Genomic DNA, 18,468 nt, shown 5'->3' with positions numbered 1-18,468 from the left:
TATTTTATCTTTATCCTTCCCAACAATTTCTAAAAGGTTTCATTCCTAATTTTTACATGTGATTTTATTTCATACGTACATATATGTCATATCTGAAAATTCAACACAAACATATCTTACAGCTGGATGTGGGATAGCTTGTATATATCAAACAATAATTCTGAGGTAACAACAATCATATCTGGGATTTTTAAAAGCAAACTCAACACCTACCTTTGTACTCTGGCTTTTCATTGAATTTTACTTGCCTATTTATTTATACATTTCAGGCTTTTCCTTTTATACCCTACTTTTTATTTCTAGTTATTTATTATGTTTCTGCTTTTTATTCACTACTATTTATTCTACTCTCTTGTAAGTTGCCTTGGGTGAAAGCGTCTGCATAATGAGTAAATGTCAATGCATTCCTGGTTTTACATTTCACCAGAAACATCACTTCAAACTTTATATTTTCTTTGTCTTTATCTCTATTTTACTCTAACACTATGCCTTCTTATATCTAGTTTTACTTATTACAGTACATTTCCTCAGTTTTAGTATTTCATTATTTTATCTAACTTTATTTTCCTGTCTTCTATGTTTCCTCAATGCAAATTTATGAGATTCCTCAGTATCTGTTATTGTCTTAGTTTTATTGTTTTTATTTCAAGCTTAAGTCAGTTAAAGCTGTATATGTGGATGGGGAATTGTTTTTTCTGTAAAGCACTTTGTGTTTCATTGTCATTGTCATTCAAAAGCACTTTTTTCAGCTTTTCAATATATTTCAGCACAAAGCTGACCTGCACATTTTTTTTCTGGTATGTGGATGAAGTGCATGTGATAAATACACAACTGCTGAAACTGCAAAGCTGCACTAACAAAAGGATGAAACACTGGACACACGTAGTTAAACACCAGACCAGTTTTTAGTGGGACATTCCCATCACATTACTTTATTTTCCATTATGCATTAGATTCAGACACATTAAGACACATACAAGCGAGGGTTGACTGTTGGTTTGTGCGTGTCTGTCTACAAAAACAGACAAGATGTTTCACAAGGTTCACAGAACGTGTCTTTAATAAAAATGCAGGTGTTTTAAAATATATTGGTAACCATGACAACCGGAGGACTGACCACACTTCTCTCTTCAAGCTGCAAAAGAATAAAAAGATATAATCCACCATGAGGACTTACAGTCTACAGTATGTTACACACATACATGAGCGGAAAATGTGACCAGTTTAAGACATTATTGTTTTTCATGGTTTATATTTTTCAGCCATGAATCAGTTTTTTAAGAAATATTGTTGTGTTCTTGCAGATTGTTACCTGTAACACAAGGGTAGCTGTATTGTGTCTCTGCCTGGTCACCTGAGAGGAAAAAGAAGAAAAAGAGAGGGACTTTTTTTTTTTTTTTTAAATAAAACCAAACTTTCTTCATGTGTCCAACACATGAAAACCTGTAGTACTCAGCATTACAATTCTGACACTGCTCAGTTTTCTCTGTGAAAGGGTTTAGAGTGTGTGTATGTGTTCTAGTATTATTTTTACTTGGCTGGTAGTAGTCATAGATCTTGACCACGGCTGGCTTCAGGTTCTGCACTGGGAGCTCCTGTATGAGCTCTAAGCTGTGTTTGATGGCTGCGTCCTTTGGTAACTGTTGGAAGAAGAAACAGACAAACACCATCAGTAACAAATCTGAAGACACCATCTATTGATCCCCACTGTGAATTCCTCTCACCTCCCGAATGTACACCATGACGTGGTCTTGCTTTTGTTCAACGCGGTCCACCAGCATTGCACGGCCGAGCTGCGAGGAGACGACACTCAGCTTCATCGACAGAAGAAAACAAATCTTTTTCTACTGAGCTCAAAGTTTTTCTGACAACTCACTCACCCGTTTCAGAGACTCTGGTTCTGGGACAAAGCCAGAAAGTACTTTGATATCCAGGATCACCATGTTTGTAGTGGTCTCCTCTCCACTGTATCTGTAACAGAACCAAAAATGTGATGGTACACACCTTCACCCTGTTCTTCACAGCTCAGCTAGATATATGCATGGATGTTTTTAATCTGTTACTTTGGGGGGTTTGTTTACAGATAGAATATGTTTGAGCTGGGCAGAAACTACCCAGTTGTAAAGGTTTTCCACGTGTCCATCCACCAACAGCTCCTCAGAACAGCAGTTGACAGTTTGTCAAACAAGTCAGTGTTCCTCTGTCATTGCTGTAACTTGAATCTGCTTGTTAATTACTTACAGAGACTTAAACTCCAGAGTGAGTTTGGGTCGGTGAGATTTACTGGTGCACACGGCCTCTGGTTTGACCTCGACACTTAAGGTTGTGACATCAGTGGGAGTTGGGATGTTGTAGTGAAGAGAGATCTGACAAACAGGCATATGCGGAAGGTTTAATATTTAAAAAACTGAACTGAATCTCTTGAAGACTGTTCTTAAATGTATCTGCTGACAGATCATGTGAAATTAGATATATTTAAATATTTATAGAGTCTGGTTTCTGTATTGATACATGATAGTGCATCTTAAAACAGGTATTTTTTACTTATAATAAAAAGTGAATTATTTACAATTTTCATGTAATTTATGTTATTTTCTTTTTTTAATCAAAAAGTCCAGTTATTTATTTGCAGGCGTGAAATCATTGCCCCTAAAATGATGAAATTCCTAGCCTGCCTTGGAATGTGGGACACACATAGTAACAATGAAATGGATATATTTCCTACATTTGTCCCCATTTCAGCATCTCCCAACTGTTTCAACAAAATCCTTTTGAAATAATTTGAACAGGAAAATTTCACCATTTATTTAGAGAAGAATAAACAAGACAAAACAATGGGAGATTTGCACTTTCAAACTATCTGTATTGCTCCTGGGCTTCCAACCTGAGGGCGGTGTTATATTAGCCGTGTTTGTGGTGGTGGATGTAAATCAAAGAGAAACAGTTGGAGCTCCGGTGCTGACTGACCTGCATTGAAGTACACGCACTTCCCTTCACCTCCAGGCTGTACTTTCCTGTCACGTCGGGCAGCGTCCGCTCCTGGTAGAGCAGCTTGTTGTTTTGGTTCACATCAAATGTCAGCTGGCCACTGGGGGACTGGACCGTCACTGTGCTTGAACCCTCTGGACTGAACACCAGAGTGGAGTAAAGAGCCAGAGCCTGAAGAGCCACCACTGTGTCCTAACACACACACACACACACACACACACACACACACACACACACACACACACACACACACACACACACACACACACACACACACACACACACACACACACACACACACACACACACACACACACACACACACACTCTGTTGATGTGATTTGTAGTTAATGGGCTGTAATGCTGCTGTTGTCCTTGGTGTGGTGTTATCACTGACATCAAATTGTGGAGGTACCAGGTAAAATAAGGTTTTCATCATATTTGTCCCAGAAGAGAAGACTGTAAGTTAAACTCAAAGTCAAGCTTTCTGCTGTTTGGGCTGTACCTGTGTGGAGGAGAAGCCTCCATAATGGTTCTGCTGGCCCGTCAACCACCTGACGATGCCAGAGGCGTAGCCCAGGTCTTCAGCAGTGGGGGAGGCACTGAGTTTAGCCAGCAGCACATAGGAGCTGATCTCCACAGACAGAGAGGCTGAAGTATCTGTGGCTGTCTGAGCCCAGTGGAGGAGACCCCCTAAAAACAGCCACCAACAAACAAACAGGCACCAGGTAAGAAGCTGCAGTCACAGTAACTGAAGCCAGATGATTTCCTGCAGGAGGACGGCTCACCTTGTTTTACTGCAACTGTGTCCAGGTGCTGCAGAAGTTGAGAACGGGCCTCCATGTCTCCTGCCAGGGTGAAGGCGTACGCCATCAGAGCTGTACTGTAGGTGTTGCTGAGGTCATTGATGGACTCCTTGAGGCAAGACAGGCTCTTCTTCACCACATCCTCCTGTAACAGATTAAAAGAAACGTATGTTGTATTGACACAGCCACATAATTCTATACCAATATATTAAAAACAAGAAAACTCAGTCTTCTGTCTCTGAAATAATGCTAATGGGCCACAGTGTCCGCAGCAGCAACCCAGTTATCTATCATTCTGACAAAGAATGATACAGAGGTGGCAAAACAAATACCAACATAAAACCAAAATAAACCACTGCCAACAAAGGTCATTGCTGAATGGTGCCTACAACATGGTTGCTAACACAGCAGAGCATGAACTCTTCCAAGAGAAGAAGTAGCCATAGGTTATATATTGTAATAGTGCACATAATATTGTGTGTTAGTCAGGATTCATTCTTGGTCTGACACAAAACAGTCGCGTGACAACAAGTTCCAGGTGTTGAAGTCGTAATTTGTTAGCTGACAGCTCATTGGAGCACAATATGAAGAAATGTTGGAACAGGAAAGATTATGGAAAATAAACTGACATTTATATAGAAAAGAGAAAAATGCATTAAAAAGGCAAAAGGTTAAGAAGAATTAGGTGTTACAGTGTCTGACCAACACCCAGAGTTGTTCCATCGATTCTAGATAAAGATTCATCCAATTCAAGGTTTTACAACTATACTATTCTAAAACTAAACTCAGTGAGATTTTTGAATCAGTTTCTCCTGTATGTCACAGATGTGGCACGACTGAAGGATCAATATCTCACTTATTTTGGAACGGTCCAATTCTAAGCAACTTCTGGTGTGAGATATTTAATCGGTTTTCTAAACAGCGTGGAACTTACATTCAGCCCGACTGCACCATGGCTCTCTTTGGTTGTTCTGACAGAACAAGGGCCCTTCCCTCCAACCAAAAGCAGGCTCTTAAACCTGGCACGGTTGCAGCTAAAAAATGAATTTTGTTAGACTGGAATTCTCATCCGCTCCATGTTTTAAAAGGTGGCTCAATGAGATGGTTTCTGTCGCTAAACTGGAACAGACTGTTATTGTAAATGAAACTCCCAAATGTTTTCCCAGCGGGTCTGGAAACCTTTTCTGACAACTACCTAATCTATGAGTGATGCTGTTACTCCTTCTGGCAGACCAGATTATTCTTTCCTTGTTTGTTTGTTTATCTGTCTTTACAAGCTCTACAGAGCTCTATTTAAGAATCTCTTGTCTCAATTAATTTAGATAATCATCTAAATGGATGCTCTGTGTTTGGTCTGTGTACTTGTTCTAATGTCAGAAATCATAAATAAAGTAGTAAAAAAAAAGGCAAAGTATTCATGTTTTTCTTGTTTTTACAGGTACAGAGTTGATTTGTTTGTGTGTGTATCTTGTAGTGGTGCAGTTTAGCGTGAGAACAACAACATTCTCAAACAATAAGATATTTCTTGGGAAAGAGTACTCACACCAACAGGGGTTTTCTTCTCCAAGAAGGCAGCAGTGATGTAAGCAGTGAGGGTCACTTCATCAGACACACCACCCTGTAGAGAGGAAGCACATTCACTGTACCTCAAACATCCAGACGCCTGAGTAACAAAATGTTGTCCACTGCTTTCATGAAGACTGAAAATGGCAGCAAATAAATTTGTAATAAATTAGTTACTACTGAGCTATGAATGAAAGGGGTCTGCCTCACCAGGATATGGCTCCGTGAAAATTAATGTGTAACCTTCAGTTTCAGTTTTGATTTTCATTACACTCTTTAGCTTACCTTCATTCTGTTGTTAAAAAGTTTTCCTATTTGTTCGAAACAGCCATTGTCTCTCTGAATACTCTCCAGCCAAGTCTTAGACGCATCGATATTGTTTGGGTCAATGTAGATGAAAGACTGAGCTTTGGAAAAGGATCTCAACACAAACGCAGTCAGCCTGAGGACATCAAAACAAGGTTACAAAATAACTGACCAAATAAGATGAAGAGGAAGCACAGGATCTGCACAATGTACTGTACAAACAGGCAACATGATTAACTGAACATTACACGTCATTAGCCAGGTTATTACGTGCATTAATTAGCAGAGCAGAAGAACATGTTCGCTTTTCCATAACAACGTGAAATCACATCATCTACTTGCTGCTGCAAAGCTTCTTCTCTTGAGGTAACGACATGATAATTGTTGCACAGCATCTACATAATGATTGATCAGTAATGTTCTTCTCACCAGGTGTTTTCCACTCCTGATCCGAATGTGCTGTAAGCACCGTTATGGTGTTTGTAGTTCAGCTGTCTCTGGTAACCTGTATAACAACAGAAACACAAGCTTATTAGAGCGAAGTGATTCACACATTTTGGGGAATTTTAGATGTTCGTTAGAGGGTGGAGAGTAGAGAGTTGGCATCCAGGGCGCCCCCTGATATGTACTCTTTCATTTGAACGATGAGCATTTCCCAGTGGTTACATATTTGAGGCAACTAGCAGCAGATAAAGCTAACAGAGACTCACCACTGGTCAGGAAGTTGGTGGCCTTTTCCTTGATGGCTGGGGTCAGCTGCTGTGTGTTTTGCAGGTACTCGAGGATGTAGATGTTGGGAGCCAGGAGCGCCATGTTCTGCTCCCCACATCCATACGGCATCTGCAGCAGCCCATCCAGGTTTTTCATGGCTCGGCCCAGGATGTCACCTGCACAGAAACACACACTCACTAAGACTGAACATGTGATTGACCTGAGTTTTCATTTTGAATTGATTAGATAAAAATACTTATACACATTCTGGATTGTCATGACACAGTTAGTATAAAAATATGTTAATAAGCTTCCAGAGGAGCTTTGTATATTCGTGTCTTTGTATATTCCTCCAACTGTATTATATTATTACACACAGACATGGTGTTCCACATACAAGTATAATCCTGAAATGACCAGTTCTCAATTTTACACAATTGTGAACATTATTTGACTTGATAGCTTTGCTCTCTGTATTGTATTAAAGTGCAAGTTTTTATTATTGATGCGATATATATGAAGTTTTGAGGAAGGGGGGCTGTTAACTTGCAACACTGAAGTAAAATGAATTCATGAGTTTACCCAGGACTGATACTGAAGCACGGGCTGATCCAGCAATCACATTCTCAGGGAGCTGTAAGTCTATTTCCTCCATCAAAGCCTCTCCTGTGCACAGACAGAGAACAGTCATCATACAGAGAGAGACTCAAGAAGCTGTCAGGACTGAAACAAACATGTCATTTAGATTTAATTAACAGTGGATCATGAACTTTAACAGGTCAGAGTGGAAATTAAAAATTAAAAAAAATGGTGGACCTCATTTCTTTCATTACTTTTTATTGATAAAATGAAAATGAATTTAAGTAATGACATTTAAAAGAATATGAGATACTTGCACTGAACCTGACACAACAATGAGTATAAAAGCTACTTTTTTGCAAATACTGAATATCTCCATTACATTTTAGACATACAGTCTACACCTTACAGCATCTGGCTCTCTCTCCTTTTTCCAAATACCTGGTCTAAACCTCAATCTATACTGACCTTTTGGACAGAGCAGCCAGTTGTGGGTCTTTGTCACCTCAGTTCCTTCCGCCTGATGGGGGGAAGGAATAATGTGAGTTCCTGAGTCTTTATCTTTTAACAAATGTAAAAAATTACATTTTAGGGATCTTTTTTTTCTCTGTTAACTTGCTTTTAAGGCACCAACCTTTACTATGAGAGATCGTGTGACCACATCAATGCGACCCCTGTCCGGCACGCTCACGATCTCATTGCCACATGAAACGTCGGATGCCACAGCCTCAGCACTCACAGTCACATTCACGACCCCTAAAAGAAACATCGGAAAACCCAGTGTGAAACGTGATTAAGAATTTTCTCAGATATAGAAAATTCAGTTTTGTGACTGAGATGAATCTCACAGATTTCATTTGGGGAAAAAAAAGTTTAGCTGGGGAAAGAGGGACGGTAATTCCTCCAACATGTTAACATTTTGTGGATGAAAGCTGGATCCTCACCTAAAGATGAAGGGGCCATGGTCCAGCTGAGGGTCTTGCGCTCATTGCCACACAAGCAGGATTTGTACTGGTCACCTGAGAGGGGGGTGAGGGTGTAATCTAAGGAGGGTGTTGGAGTCACAGTGACCTGTTCAAGGGACACAATAATATATTTTCAAATTGGAGATTACGGCAAATGCAAGCAAATGTTCAAACTGATACAATCACGTTGCTACAAATAAAACTTAAGACAAAGCATAAAACTAGGATTCAACCAAAATGCTTTGGGGGTCAAAAGCAGAACTGAATTTGATAATCACTTTGTCAAATTAAAAAATATTTGCTCCTCAGTAATACAAAGTTAAGACCAAAGGTCAAATCATCAGGCAGCCGAAAACTGACCTACTTAAGAAAACAAGGATTTTACAAACGTTTCATTTGACGTAGTCCCCAAGAGAGATGGGTAAAGTTGAGCAACATGCCAAATGTTTGGTCCAATCAATAACATGTTTCAGCAATGCTTTAAAAGTTCCTGTTAAATGTACTGATTGAAGTTATCACCTATGACAATTCTGTCAGTGAGAGAAACCAGACTGTTGCTGTTTAGCTCAACTCATAACCCAAACATTTACAGTGTCTTGTACACCCATAAATTAACAGATGAATTAAAAGTTGATAAAATTCTATCATCAGCATATAAGGACAGTTTATGAGTGAAGTCAAGATCAGATGTATAGTTCCTATATCCATAGTCTATGTTTTGTTTGTTTTATGTTACTTTGTGTAGCATATAATCCAATTTAAAGATATTTGATGTTTCCCTGAGAAGAAAAACTGTACGACCCTTAAAAGCAGGATGACAATAACCTTAACAGTATGTTTTACATATTTTGTGTTGAATCTGCACAGGAGCTTCCCACAGACAACCAGTGAAGTATTGTTCATTCACAAATGATCCATTAACTAATGGATAAACCCATTAACTACACTAATATTAGATTTTACTATAGGACATTTGCAACATAAATTCATGTCCACCACAGGATGAATTGTAACAACTTTGCTGACCTTCAGTAACTTTGGTTTATTAATTAATACCTGAAAAAAAAACATCCAATCAGCCTCAAGTTTGTGTTTAGTGCTAATTAGCAAATGCTGACATGCTAACATGCTTACATCAAAATAATGAACATTACATCAAGCGATTAATATCGCCATTATGAAGTTAGCATGTTAGCATGCTGACATAAGCATTTAGGTCATGTATAAACATTTGTTACCATGATGCAGCTGGACAGGTAGTTGAAGGTGGTCGCCTTCAGTTCAAAGTGCTCCCCCCGGATGATGGAGTAGGGCAGGGTGAGCTCCAGGAAGAAGGGCTGGAAGACAGTGATTTCTTTACGAGGAGCCAAACCAAAACCCTGAGGGGACAAACAGAAAGCCTCCGTCTCCCAGGTGGTGATAGTGTCTGGGGCGGTGAAGGACACATCCTTTGTTCCAGAGTCTCTGGATCAACAGATACACACAGACACAAACTGTGATTTGGACAAAATTACTTTTACAGAGCTCAGATAAATAAAAAAAAACAAAAAAACAATGTGAGTAGATGATTTATGAGTAGGACTAATCAAACTAGTAACTATAGTATAGTTATTGTAACGTAAACATAATAATGTGTAAATGTGAAATTTGATATATGTTATACATGTTTTCCATTGTTGCTGAAGAAATTCATGCAATATTTTTAGATTAGAATAGATAAGACAGACAGACAGATGTGAGCAGGGAGACAGAGAGAGGGACTCTCACTCAAACTACTTCTCTCTCATTTCATGACCATCAAAAGAAGCTCACCCAACTTCCACCAGGTCCCATATCCAGGTCTCAGGAAAGAAAGTGCGGACTGTCTCTATTGGTGGAGGCTCGGGATAGGCTGCCCCAGGAGAAGCACCCACTTCCACATCCATTTTGGCAAACAAAAGTGGACTGTCATATCCTCGATAACCTGAAAAGAAAACAGGAAATATTTTACCAGAAGTGGAGGGTGGTATTGACAAAGTGAAGTGTTTTATTGCTAGTAATTCAGAAGAAAACAGTCACCATACTTACCATAGTGGCCATGGAGGTATTCTCTTCCTTTGTACTTGAGGCACGAAGGTATTCGGATAATCAAGTTTGTTGCCATCTTCAGTCCTACATTCTTGTTAATCCAACAACATACAACCAGGGAAATTGAAAAGTTGTACAACAATATTACAAGTGCAACAAATGATATTCCTTATATTGTTCATAAATCGTTGTGTAAGACGTACCTGGAAAACTGTATAAACATCATTAGTCTCAGGAGGACATGGCAAAACGTATCTTCTTGGTCTCACATGCATGCATTCTGTAGGATCCTGCACTTCATGAGGAATATAAGATGCTTTGCTGACAGGCAACAAGTTAAATATCTGCAAAGAAAAACAGGGTTCAAATCTCTAAACTATTTCTTGTTCTATGAAGACCTGATTATTGGGTTTATCTTTGGATTTTTAATCTTATTATTTATTATTTATCTTGAAAGGTGGATGTAAAGTAACAGTGCCTTCTTCCAAATGGTAGACTTATAAAGTGGAAAACAAACTTTTTTGAATCCCATTTTTATATCCACATACTTTACATAACATAACAAACATAACAGCAAAATCTGCATTGAACAGCTGCATTATACAGTTGGTAACAATGTTGGTAACAACTGGAAGAGTGTGAAAAAAAAAAATAACTAAAAACTATCAGGACCGATGGAAATGAGAGCAGAGGAAACCGTAACCACTGGGTGACTGATGGTGTAAAAGGACATTAAAACTAAAGAATGTAGGCATCTGTTCATGGTTGATTGCAGCAGTTACCTTGTCTGCAGTCAGAGTCTGCCCAGGCTCCTTGATGAGGACGCTCTGGTCGACGGCGCTCACTCCACAAAGAGAGTCTGGCTGGGCCGCCACTTTCAAGATGGTCTCCTCTCCTGGTACGGCTGAGGACGGAGAAAACTCCAGGGACACCTGACACATACAGAAAACAAACATCGCACCATCTGGACTTTAGTGTTATAAGATGAGAGCCTACACTCTTGTCAACATGACATATATGTGTATTTTACTCCAACTTCTCTACATTTTTAACAAATGCCAAAAAATCTTCCTGAAGTGCCGAACAGGGAGACGACCATACGGCACTTTGTCCTGTCAGTGTTTGCTGTATATATAAATTGATAATGTTCAGGTCTGTATCTTAAGCCTTGATCGAGCTTCAGGACTCCTCACAGAGTCACAGAGGCCACGTCCATCTTTATTTAAAGCCTATGGTGCAAACTCTTGCGGATTCTGACAGAAATGTGCAAATCACGTTGACCAAACATGGACCAAACATGAACATGAGCTTCTCTCAATGCGGTCTTAAGGGTTAAGTTACTATTGTCATTCCCCACTGCATGTTGTGCTAAGGATGGTGCTTCCTTGTGGGGACTGACAAGATTCAGAGTCAAGATGTCAGAAATCAACGCTGCACATTTTCATAATAATTCATTTCACTTGAAATGGCTGACTGACCTTAACTTTGATTTGCCCACAGAGGCTTCAGACGAGGGACATGTTTTACCCATGACATGAATTCATGTGTTTCTAAGTATTACACTCTGATTCTACACCTACATCTGACAGGTGCAGAGGGGGCCACATGTCTTCTTCTTATACTCACCTTGTGACTGAAACATTTCTCTATGGAGAAGTCAGCACTGTGGGCGATCACGGTCTCACTGGGCAGGACGGCGTAAGTCAGCACCTGGACGTCTGGTGCCATGTCTGCATTCACGGTCAACTTAAAGGACACCTCGCCCTCATTAACTGAGACAACAAACCAACTGTTTGTTTTGTTCAAATGCCTCCATATATCAATAAAACAGTAGTCTCAATATTATATGGCCATGGCTAATTCCTCCAGACTCATGACTGAAGCCAGTCTCTGCCCACCTGATTGATCAAGAACTTCAATCTGTTTAAATCCTTGCTCGACAATGGCTCCTCTGGATAAGACCTGGAGGAATTGAGAGAAAATTACACAAAGTAATGTAAAAGTAAAACCATTTAACACTGTCAGGTGTTCTGATGTGAGTTGTTTTCATGTTATTTGTTGTGGAGTATGTTCATATGATAAAAAAATGGTGGTTCAGCTAAAAGCTGCTCTAAAAACAGATCTAGGGCCTGTGTTACAGAAGTTCAACTCAGTCTATTTGGGGAAATCTGGGTCTGGAGATCCTGAGGACCTGGTCTCACAAAGCTACCAACCTGCTCTAGAAGTTATAGTTTTACCATTTAAATATAGTTTTAGCTGACTTGCTGTTGCCAATATTATGAATTTGTTCGCTGTGGAGCATACGATGGCAATGCCAGTGTGGGCTAATGGTTGTGGCTGGACTGTTTTCAGTTGGCTCTTATGTACAAAGAGAAACTTCATTGAGTTGAGCTTCTTGTGGCTGCTCTCACATTGTGAGGAGGTGGTGTGGCAGACGAAGCGTTTGTTTTGGTCCAAGATGCTGGTGGTCTGGTGCAACATCGAGTGGCACATTTAAGGCTTGCAGTGTAAGTTAGATCTCAATAATTGATATGAATATCATTTTAAAATATCTTTTGTGTCCATGTCCCTGAAAAAAAGAACTGGTGACAAGCTGAGAAATAGTTCACCCACCACTCACCAGATACATCACATGCACAGAGCTCTTTCTCTCTCCCACTACAGTGTATCGGATGGCGATGTTTTCTTCTTTGTCACAAGGAAGTGTTTTATCCTTCCTCTTCACCTCCAGGGAGCTGACTACTTTAGTATCAGGAGAAGGAAGCTGGGCCAAATTCACTGTATGATGTCCATCTTCGTAGTATGGAGTTCTATAACCAGGGTATCCCATTGTCGGTGTACTGCTGACCTAGATTGTAGAAAGAAAACATCATGAATAAGCCCATGGTGGTTGAGGAAGAAGAAAACTCTGGAAATAATGTTCAGTGATTATAGGTAAGATAAATGTTGAGGTACAGAAACAGTTCAGATATATCCATTAGCTACTGCAGTGGAACCTTGGTCAGCTGCAGCATATTCAGAAACAACTTCATGTTTCAGCTTTTGTGCTGAGTAGTCATCTTCATGAAAGCTTTTCAACATGGCTTCTGACTTACATGGAGTTTGATGTCCCCTTCAAGGTCATCTGTGCTAAGTGAGAAAGTGGCAACGCCATTGCTGTCAGTGGTGAGATTCTGTATCTGTTGCACTGACCACCTTTCACCCCTCAACAGGTACAGCTTCATGTCAGGAATGGGTTTATCATTGTAGTCAATTGCTTTGACCTGTTGGACATAAAAAAGTTGTATCACTGAGAATGCACATGGCTTCTGTGGAGAGATGCTGAAGAAATGACGACAACATTTTGCACTTACTTTTCCCTCCACATTTGCTCCTTGGTCATAAATCTTGGGTGTATCAATAAAAGACAGCTTCCCAATAACATATGAAATCTGGATTCTCTTCTCTTGCAGGCGTGAAATACCTACACAAGAAGCCTCCATGTTACAACACTGTGTGTGCCATATTGTTTAAATACATCATATTGTATTTTTCTCATACACAAACTCTCTTTTTAAAAAATATCAATTAAATATAATAAGACTTGCCTGTCCCTTCTTCTTCCACTTTGACAGTGAGCCTCAGGTGATCTTGAAGCGCCTTTTGGTGTACTTTAGTGAAAGTTGACATCGGGAATGTAAAAGTGGCACAGCCTGTCATGTCCGTCTAAAAAGTACAATAGAATTAAATAAAAACACAAAAAAATACGTGTAACATATGAACTAAGCAATGTAATTCAAACTTTAAACTGGTTAAAACACTTGGAACTGTCTTGGGATGTATTAATATAGAACCTTGACCTGCTTTATAATCAAAAAACACATGGAAATTTAACTTTATGCAATGAGAGCTTTAAATATGGATATAGTATGGTCCAGGTTTATATGCAGAGAGATGATTCTGTCAATAAAACAACTGTACCTTCTTTGTCTCCTTGTAGCACGGGGCTGTTACTAAAGGGACTCCCTCTGGATGCTCAGGGGTGACAACAGACAAAGTGGCAGCGTGGCGATCAAGAGGTCGGCACACCTCAACTTCGACACTGCCTGGCACAGGCTGTCCATATGTATACCTGATTAAATGAAAATAAATTAACATAAATGTGTTGAACTGGATCTATTTCAGATTTCAAATTTCTTTTAAGAAAGCAATTTGTCATTTGTCAAGAAAGGGTTTTTACTTACTTTGCACAAACTTCAGCTTTGATGTCTTCCTGCCCGATACTTACTTCATCAGATACATTTATTTTCACATCAAATTTGGGTAAAACTGTGGAGGAAATATGGCTGTTAACATTCTTGCTTCATTACAAGTGGATGGAAATAGAATGGGAGATAAATGGCAATAACTTACCATATTTCTCAACATTGAAGTTGTGATGTACTTTTTCTTCACCAAATGACACAATAACTTGGTAGAATCCTTCATGGGCCTCAGAGTTCAAGGAGTAAGACAACTGTAGTATTTTACCATTGGATGCTTCATTCAGCCACTGTCCAATTCGATTACTGTTAGGATCCTATTGAATAGAATAAATGGGAAGAACATGTGGGAGGAAACTCATGCTCGTGTGTGAAATTCAGTGCTAACCATGTTCTTCATCTTTCGCTCCAGGACAGCAGATGAAACTGGACCGCACACTGACACAGTGAAATTTTTTTCATGTCGAAAAAAACATCATATTACTCAAAGTGCTTTTAAATTAAGCAACCTTAACAAACTTTAACCAACATGGTGTTTATTAGTGGCCAGTTGCAGACACTGTGCTTACGGCTATGCAGATAACACTGACATGAATGGGAAAGTATCTAACAAGGAAGCTGTTGACAGCTCCAGAAAAAAAATAGTACGTAGACCTTGAGTAACGATTTTTTTCATCAGACTACATTAACTTGATTTAAGAAGGAAAAGAGACAAATATCTTAAAAAAAAAAAAAGCAGCCTGTAAATACACAATCTTTGAGTTAAGCCTGCCTCAGTAAAGCCAAATATGAGAGGTAGGAACCAGAAGTTGCCCAAATGTTTGAGCTTTGAAATACTGATATCAGAAATCTTTCCATAGAGGTTGGACTATACACTCAAACGCTGACACTGCAGTCAGTTTATAAGACACTCGATGTTTCTACCTTTACATGCTGAATTCACAAAAGACAGGACAAGACTGTCCCATCTTGTTTTAAGGTTATTTGTACATGAATCAAACTTATCTTTCAGTCTAATATCCCCAGTATACAGTGTGTGAAAGTGTGAAAATGATTAGTCTTACCTCAATTTCAATTACGTTGTACTGCAAAAGAAAGAAAGGAGAGTTTTGTTAAAGGACAGGTTGGTTTATATTGTTCTCATCATATGTTGTCTTAATGAGTCTGGGTTACACATTTTCCTTATTTAAAAATATGTAACATGTAACACAGATAAAAGTGAAAAGGGATTTTACATTGAGTATCTGTATTGATTTTCAGTGTAATTTCATAGTTCTCACTTTCAAGTTTATTTCCCTTAACAAAATGATAAACTAATGTTTGGGATCTTTAGAATCATTACAGCTTGAACATTAAGAGTCCTGGGTTGTACTATTGATCCTTCACCAGGAGCTGATTGATTAGAGACACAGAGACTCTGGTTAAAAAGGACAACCATGTCGATCTCCCTCTTCATTACATAACTTGTGTTGAACTCTGTCTGCCAGTGTGTATATTACAGTTCACTGCGGCACATATTCAAACCTGGACAGTATCACTAATTCAGCAGTTAACAACCGAGATCTTAAAGAAAAGAGAGACAGTTCAAACACTCACCAGACGACTGGCAGGTCTCAACCTGGTGTCCAGTGTAACGACTCTGAAATGTACTGAGAGAAATTCGAAGAGATTAAATGAGGCTTTCACAGCTCATCCACAGCCGTGTTAAACATCCTGATAGACACGAAAAAAGCTTCTTCTGTCCACTCAGAAATTACATCACTACTATCAAACCCACAAGTTAGATGACATGATTCCCTCTAATCTGCCCTGCATGCTGAAATTCTGTTTATAAATCAGCTGAACAACCTTGATTTGATATTTTATTAGTAGTAAATACCAGTGAAAATACATAGAGAGAGGAAAGAAACACAAGACACCACCAACCACACATTTATTCTGTTAATAGAATAAACCCTCAAACTGAAAAATCCAACTAATAAAATCTAAATTAAAACTTTCTATAAAATGTTGTGTTGTTTGTCGAACATCTAAACTAATTGAGTCTTTTATCAGGTGATAACCAGGCGTCTCCCATCATGCCCTGAGGTTTTACAGTCAGTGGAGAGCTCCAAAAATCTGCAGCCACCCTGATGTTGTGAGGCTATTGTTGCATAACATAAGAGCAAGATGGGATCAAGTTGGAGAGTAAACTAACTGTGTGTGGAGGTTGCCCAGCCTGGCTCATCTCCAGTGAGCCTACTGTGACTCACTTCTTTAGCAATACTACCATTGCAGTGTGCAGTGGGTGAAAATCTTGGAGGCCATAGAAAGCCAAAGTCAAGTCCTTTCAATTAGCTTCAGCAATTCAGTGCATTTCAGCATTTTCTTACATGTCCTGAAACGTCATGAGAAGATGAATCATTTTCCTCTCTAGTTCTTTACATATTTTAAGACAGATCACCAACCACTACACCAGCTGTTAGAGGTTGAAACCTTCATGAATTTAACAAAGTTAATGAATGATTTAGGGTGAGTGCCACATACAAATTTAGCTCTAAACACTAATTTACTGGTTGCTCAATTGTTTGTAAAGGGTAAACCTGTCTATAAGTGCTGTATACCATATTGTCTACAAAGGCATAGATCTTCAGCTCAAAGTTACCTGTTTGTCCAGGGAGGTAGATTGGTTTATCTGTCTGGACGAATGTCATTGGTTCATAGACTTTGATCAAGACATTCCTGAAATCTTTAGAGTAAAATGTGTCTCCTCGGACCTCCACCTCAAATTTCTGCACCTCTGCACTCTGCACTACAGGAGTCTGTGAGAGAGAGAGATGTTTTATAGTCTATTCGATAGACTGACACATGTTCCAAAAGTGGAAATGGGAAAACGAATTTCAGGAGCTGACCTTAAAGTGAGTGCAGGTATGAAACTCTTGACTGGCTGTTTGTTTGAGAAGGGTTGTGTTCTTATCTTCGGAGATCAGAGTGACGGTCATGACCAGAGTCTCGTTGGGCTGCAGGAGACTCACACAGAATTTGGTTTCAACTCCAGCTTCAAGAACTGCAGGAACAGCTACCATGTACTGTCTGTAGACACAGAAACAGAAGCACATACAGTGGATACCTTGCTGGATCTGACATGGAAGAACTCCAGTACTGCTGACTGTCCAGCTATACAGAATGAGCTGATATTTTTATAAACTAGTTAAAACACACACTCACTATTATTATTATTATTATTATTATTATTATTATTTCAGACAGTACAGGTAAACTTACGGTCCGGCCACCACTTGACCCACACACATCCAGCTCAAGAAGACAGACAGTGTCCATGTCCACATCTGAATCCCTGGGAGACCCATGACTGACTGGGGTGATGCTCAGAGTCAGTCTGCTCAATAGCCCCTGATACAGACAACTACCCCCACCATCACACACACACACACTCATTATTTCCAGGTATCTCATAAGTCAATCATTTATAGACTTTACGTTGTTTAATAGTGCGTATGAGGCTGACTGGAATTAAGTCAACTTTTATAGTTTAAGCGAGGATCAAAGTTTATCTATACAAATAAAATTTATTTGTCATCCCAGGTGTAAAAGATAAAGCAAATGTTCTGTCAGACCAGGAGAGAGCAACTGACAAAAATCAAGCTAATTTCAAATCCTTTAATATATGGATTCTACGTTTTGCCCGCCCACTGCTTCATTTAGTTCATACAGGATAAATAGAATAATAAAGCCTGTAATGTAATTATTCTAAAGTTATTTCATTATATTGTTAGGGTGTTCATATTTCACGTATCTTATTGTCAGATTGTCTGTTGTATCATCTACTATATTTCACCATTTTTAGCAGGTTGTTCTGCCCGGAAGTCTCCTCAGTTAGTTTAAGGTGTCATTGTTACAGTAAGTTGAGTTCTGCAACATTGTCTGAGTGGACTGATCAAGTCCTCAAACTCTGCTGAGGGGTTACATCACAGTGAGAAATGTGCTTACTATTTAAAATGTCACAACCTCCAAACTATTAGTATTTGCATAAGATTTCCAAAAATATAGACATAAGCAACCACTTTTTATGTTAAGTTTATGCAAGTAATGTACTGTAAGATTCCCTGATTCCCATTCACTGTAAGTATACGGCTGAACGATATAAAAATTTAAAAAAAAGTTAATCATATTGTGATTATTTTGGCAGATATCGCAAAATGCTGCATGATTTCAGTTGGAATGGACATTTTTGCATTTTAT

The 18,468-nt window shown here is 39.1% G+C and overlaps 1 protein-coding gene across 2 annotated transcripts; it reads right to left on the bottom strand.

Annotated features, from left to right (window-relative positions):
* Window positions 1-902: 902 nt before the first annotated feature.
* LOC139614441 (alpha-2-macroglobulin-like) lies at window positions 903-17,636 on the bottom strand. 2 transcript variants are annotated; one of them, XM_071471709.1, is made up of 36 exons: window positions 17,491-17,636; window positions 17,118-17,298; window positions 16,871-17,027; window positions 15,823-15,875; window positions 15,291-15,311; window positions 14,378-14,543; window positions 14,209-14,293; window positions 13,946-14,096; window positions 13,573-13,690; window positions 13,339-13,448; window positions 13,081-13,248; window positions 12,606-12,833; window positions 11,884-11,947; window positions 11,612-11,757; window positions 10,768-10,917; window positions 10,189-10,329; window positions 9,977-10,076; window positions 9,731-9,881; window positions 9,157-9,382; window positions 7,898-8,024; window positions 7,588-7,709; window positions 7,422-7,473; window positions 6,957-7,040; window positions 6,374-6,550; window positions 6,093-6,168; window positions 5,643-5,799; window positions 5,338-5,412; window positions 3,777-3,939; window positions 3,494-3,681; window positions 2,968-3,180; window positions 2,242-2,366; window positions 1,881-1,971; window positions 1,725-1,793; window positions 1,535-1,640; window positions 1,313-1,354; window positions 903-1,135 (listed from the first exon to the last, which is right to left on the bottom strand). In XM_071471709.1, the coding sequence occupies exons 1-36, from the start codon at window positions 17,574-17,576 to the stop codon at window positions 1,131-1,133; spliced, it is 4,374 nt and encodes a 1,457-aa protein (XP_071327810.1). In that variant the 5' UTR covers window positions 17,577-17,636; the 3' UTR covers window positions 903-1,130. The 2 variants fall into 2 exon arrangements, with proteins under 2 accessions (XP_071327810.1, XP_071327811.1); XM_071471710.1 differs by having other exon boundaries at window positions 9,986-10,076.
* Between the last annotated feature and the right edge of the window lie 832 nt (window positions 17,637-18,468).

This window comes from Trachinotus anak, unplaced genomic scaffold (assembly GCF_046630095.1).
Source record: "Trachinotus anak isolate AG129_WGS33_773 ecotype Australia unplaced genomic scaffold, CSIRO_AGI_Tana_v1 ptg000034l, whole genome shotgun sequence".
Classification (NCBI taxonomy): Eukaryota; Metazoa; Chordata; class Actinopteri; order Carangiformes; family Carangidae; genus Trachinotus; species Trachinotus anak.
The sequence above is the reverse complement of the archived record's forward strand: the minus strand, read 5'-3'. Positions and strand labels throughout refer to the sequence as shown.

What these genes read in the sequence shown, in the direction of transcription:
- LOC139614441 (XM_071471709.1), bottom strand. Translation starts at nt 17,576, where the DNA reads ATGGGTCTCCCAGGGATTCAGATGTGGACATGGACACTGTCTGTCTTC. An exon ending in ATACCTGCACTCACTTTAAG is followed by an intron (nt 17,028 to 17,117) that starts GTCAGCTCCTGA and finishes TCTCTCTCACAG; the next exon opens with ACTCCTGTAGTGCAGAGTGC. An exon ending in TGAAGTTCTTGATCAATCAG is followed by an intron (nt 11,758 to 11,883) that starts GTGGGCAGAGAC and finishes TTGTTGTCTCAG; the next exon opens with TTAATGAGGGCGAGGTGTCC.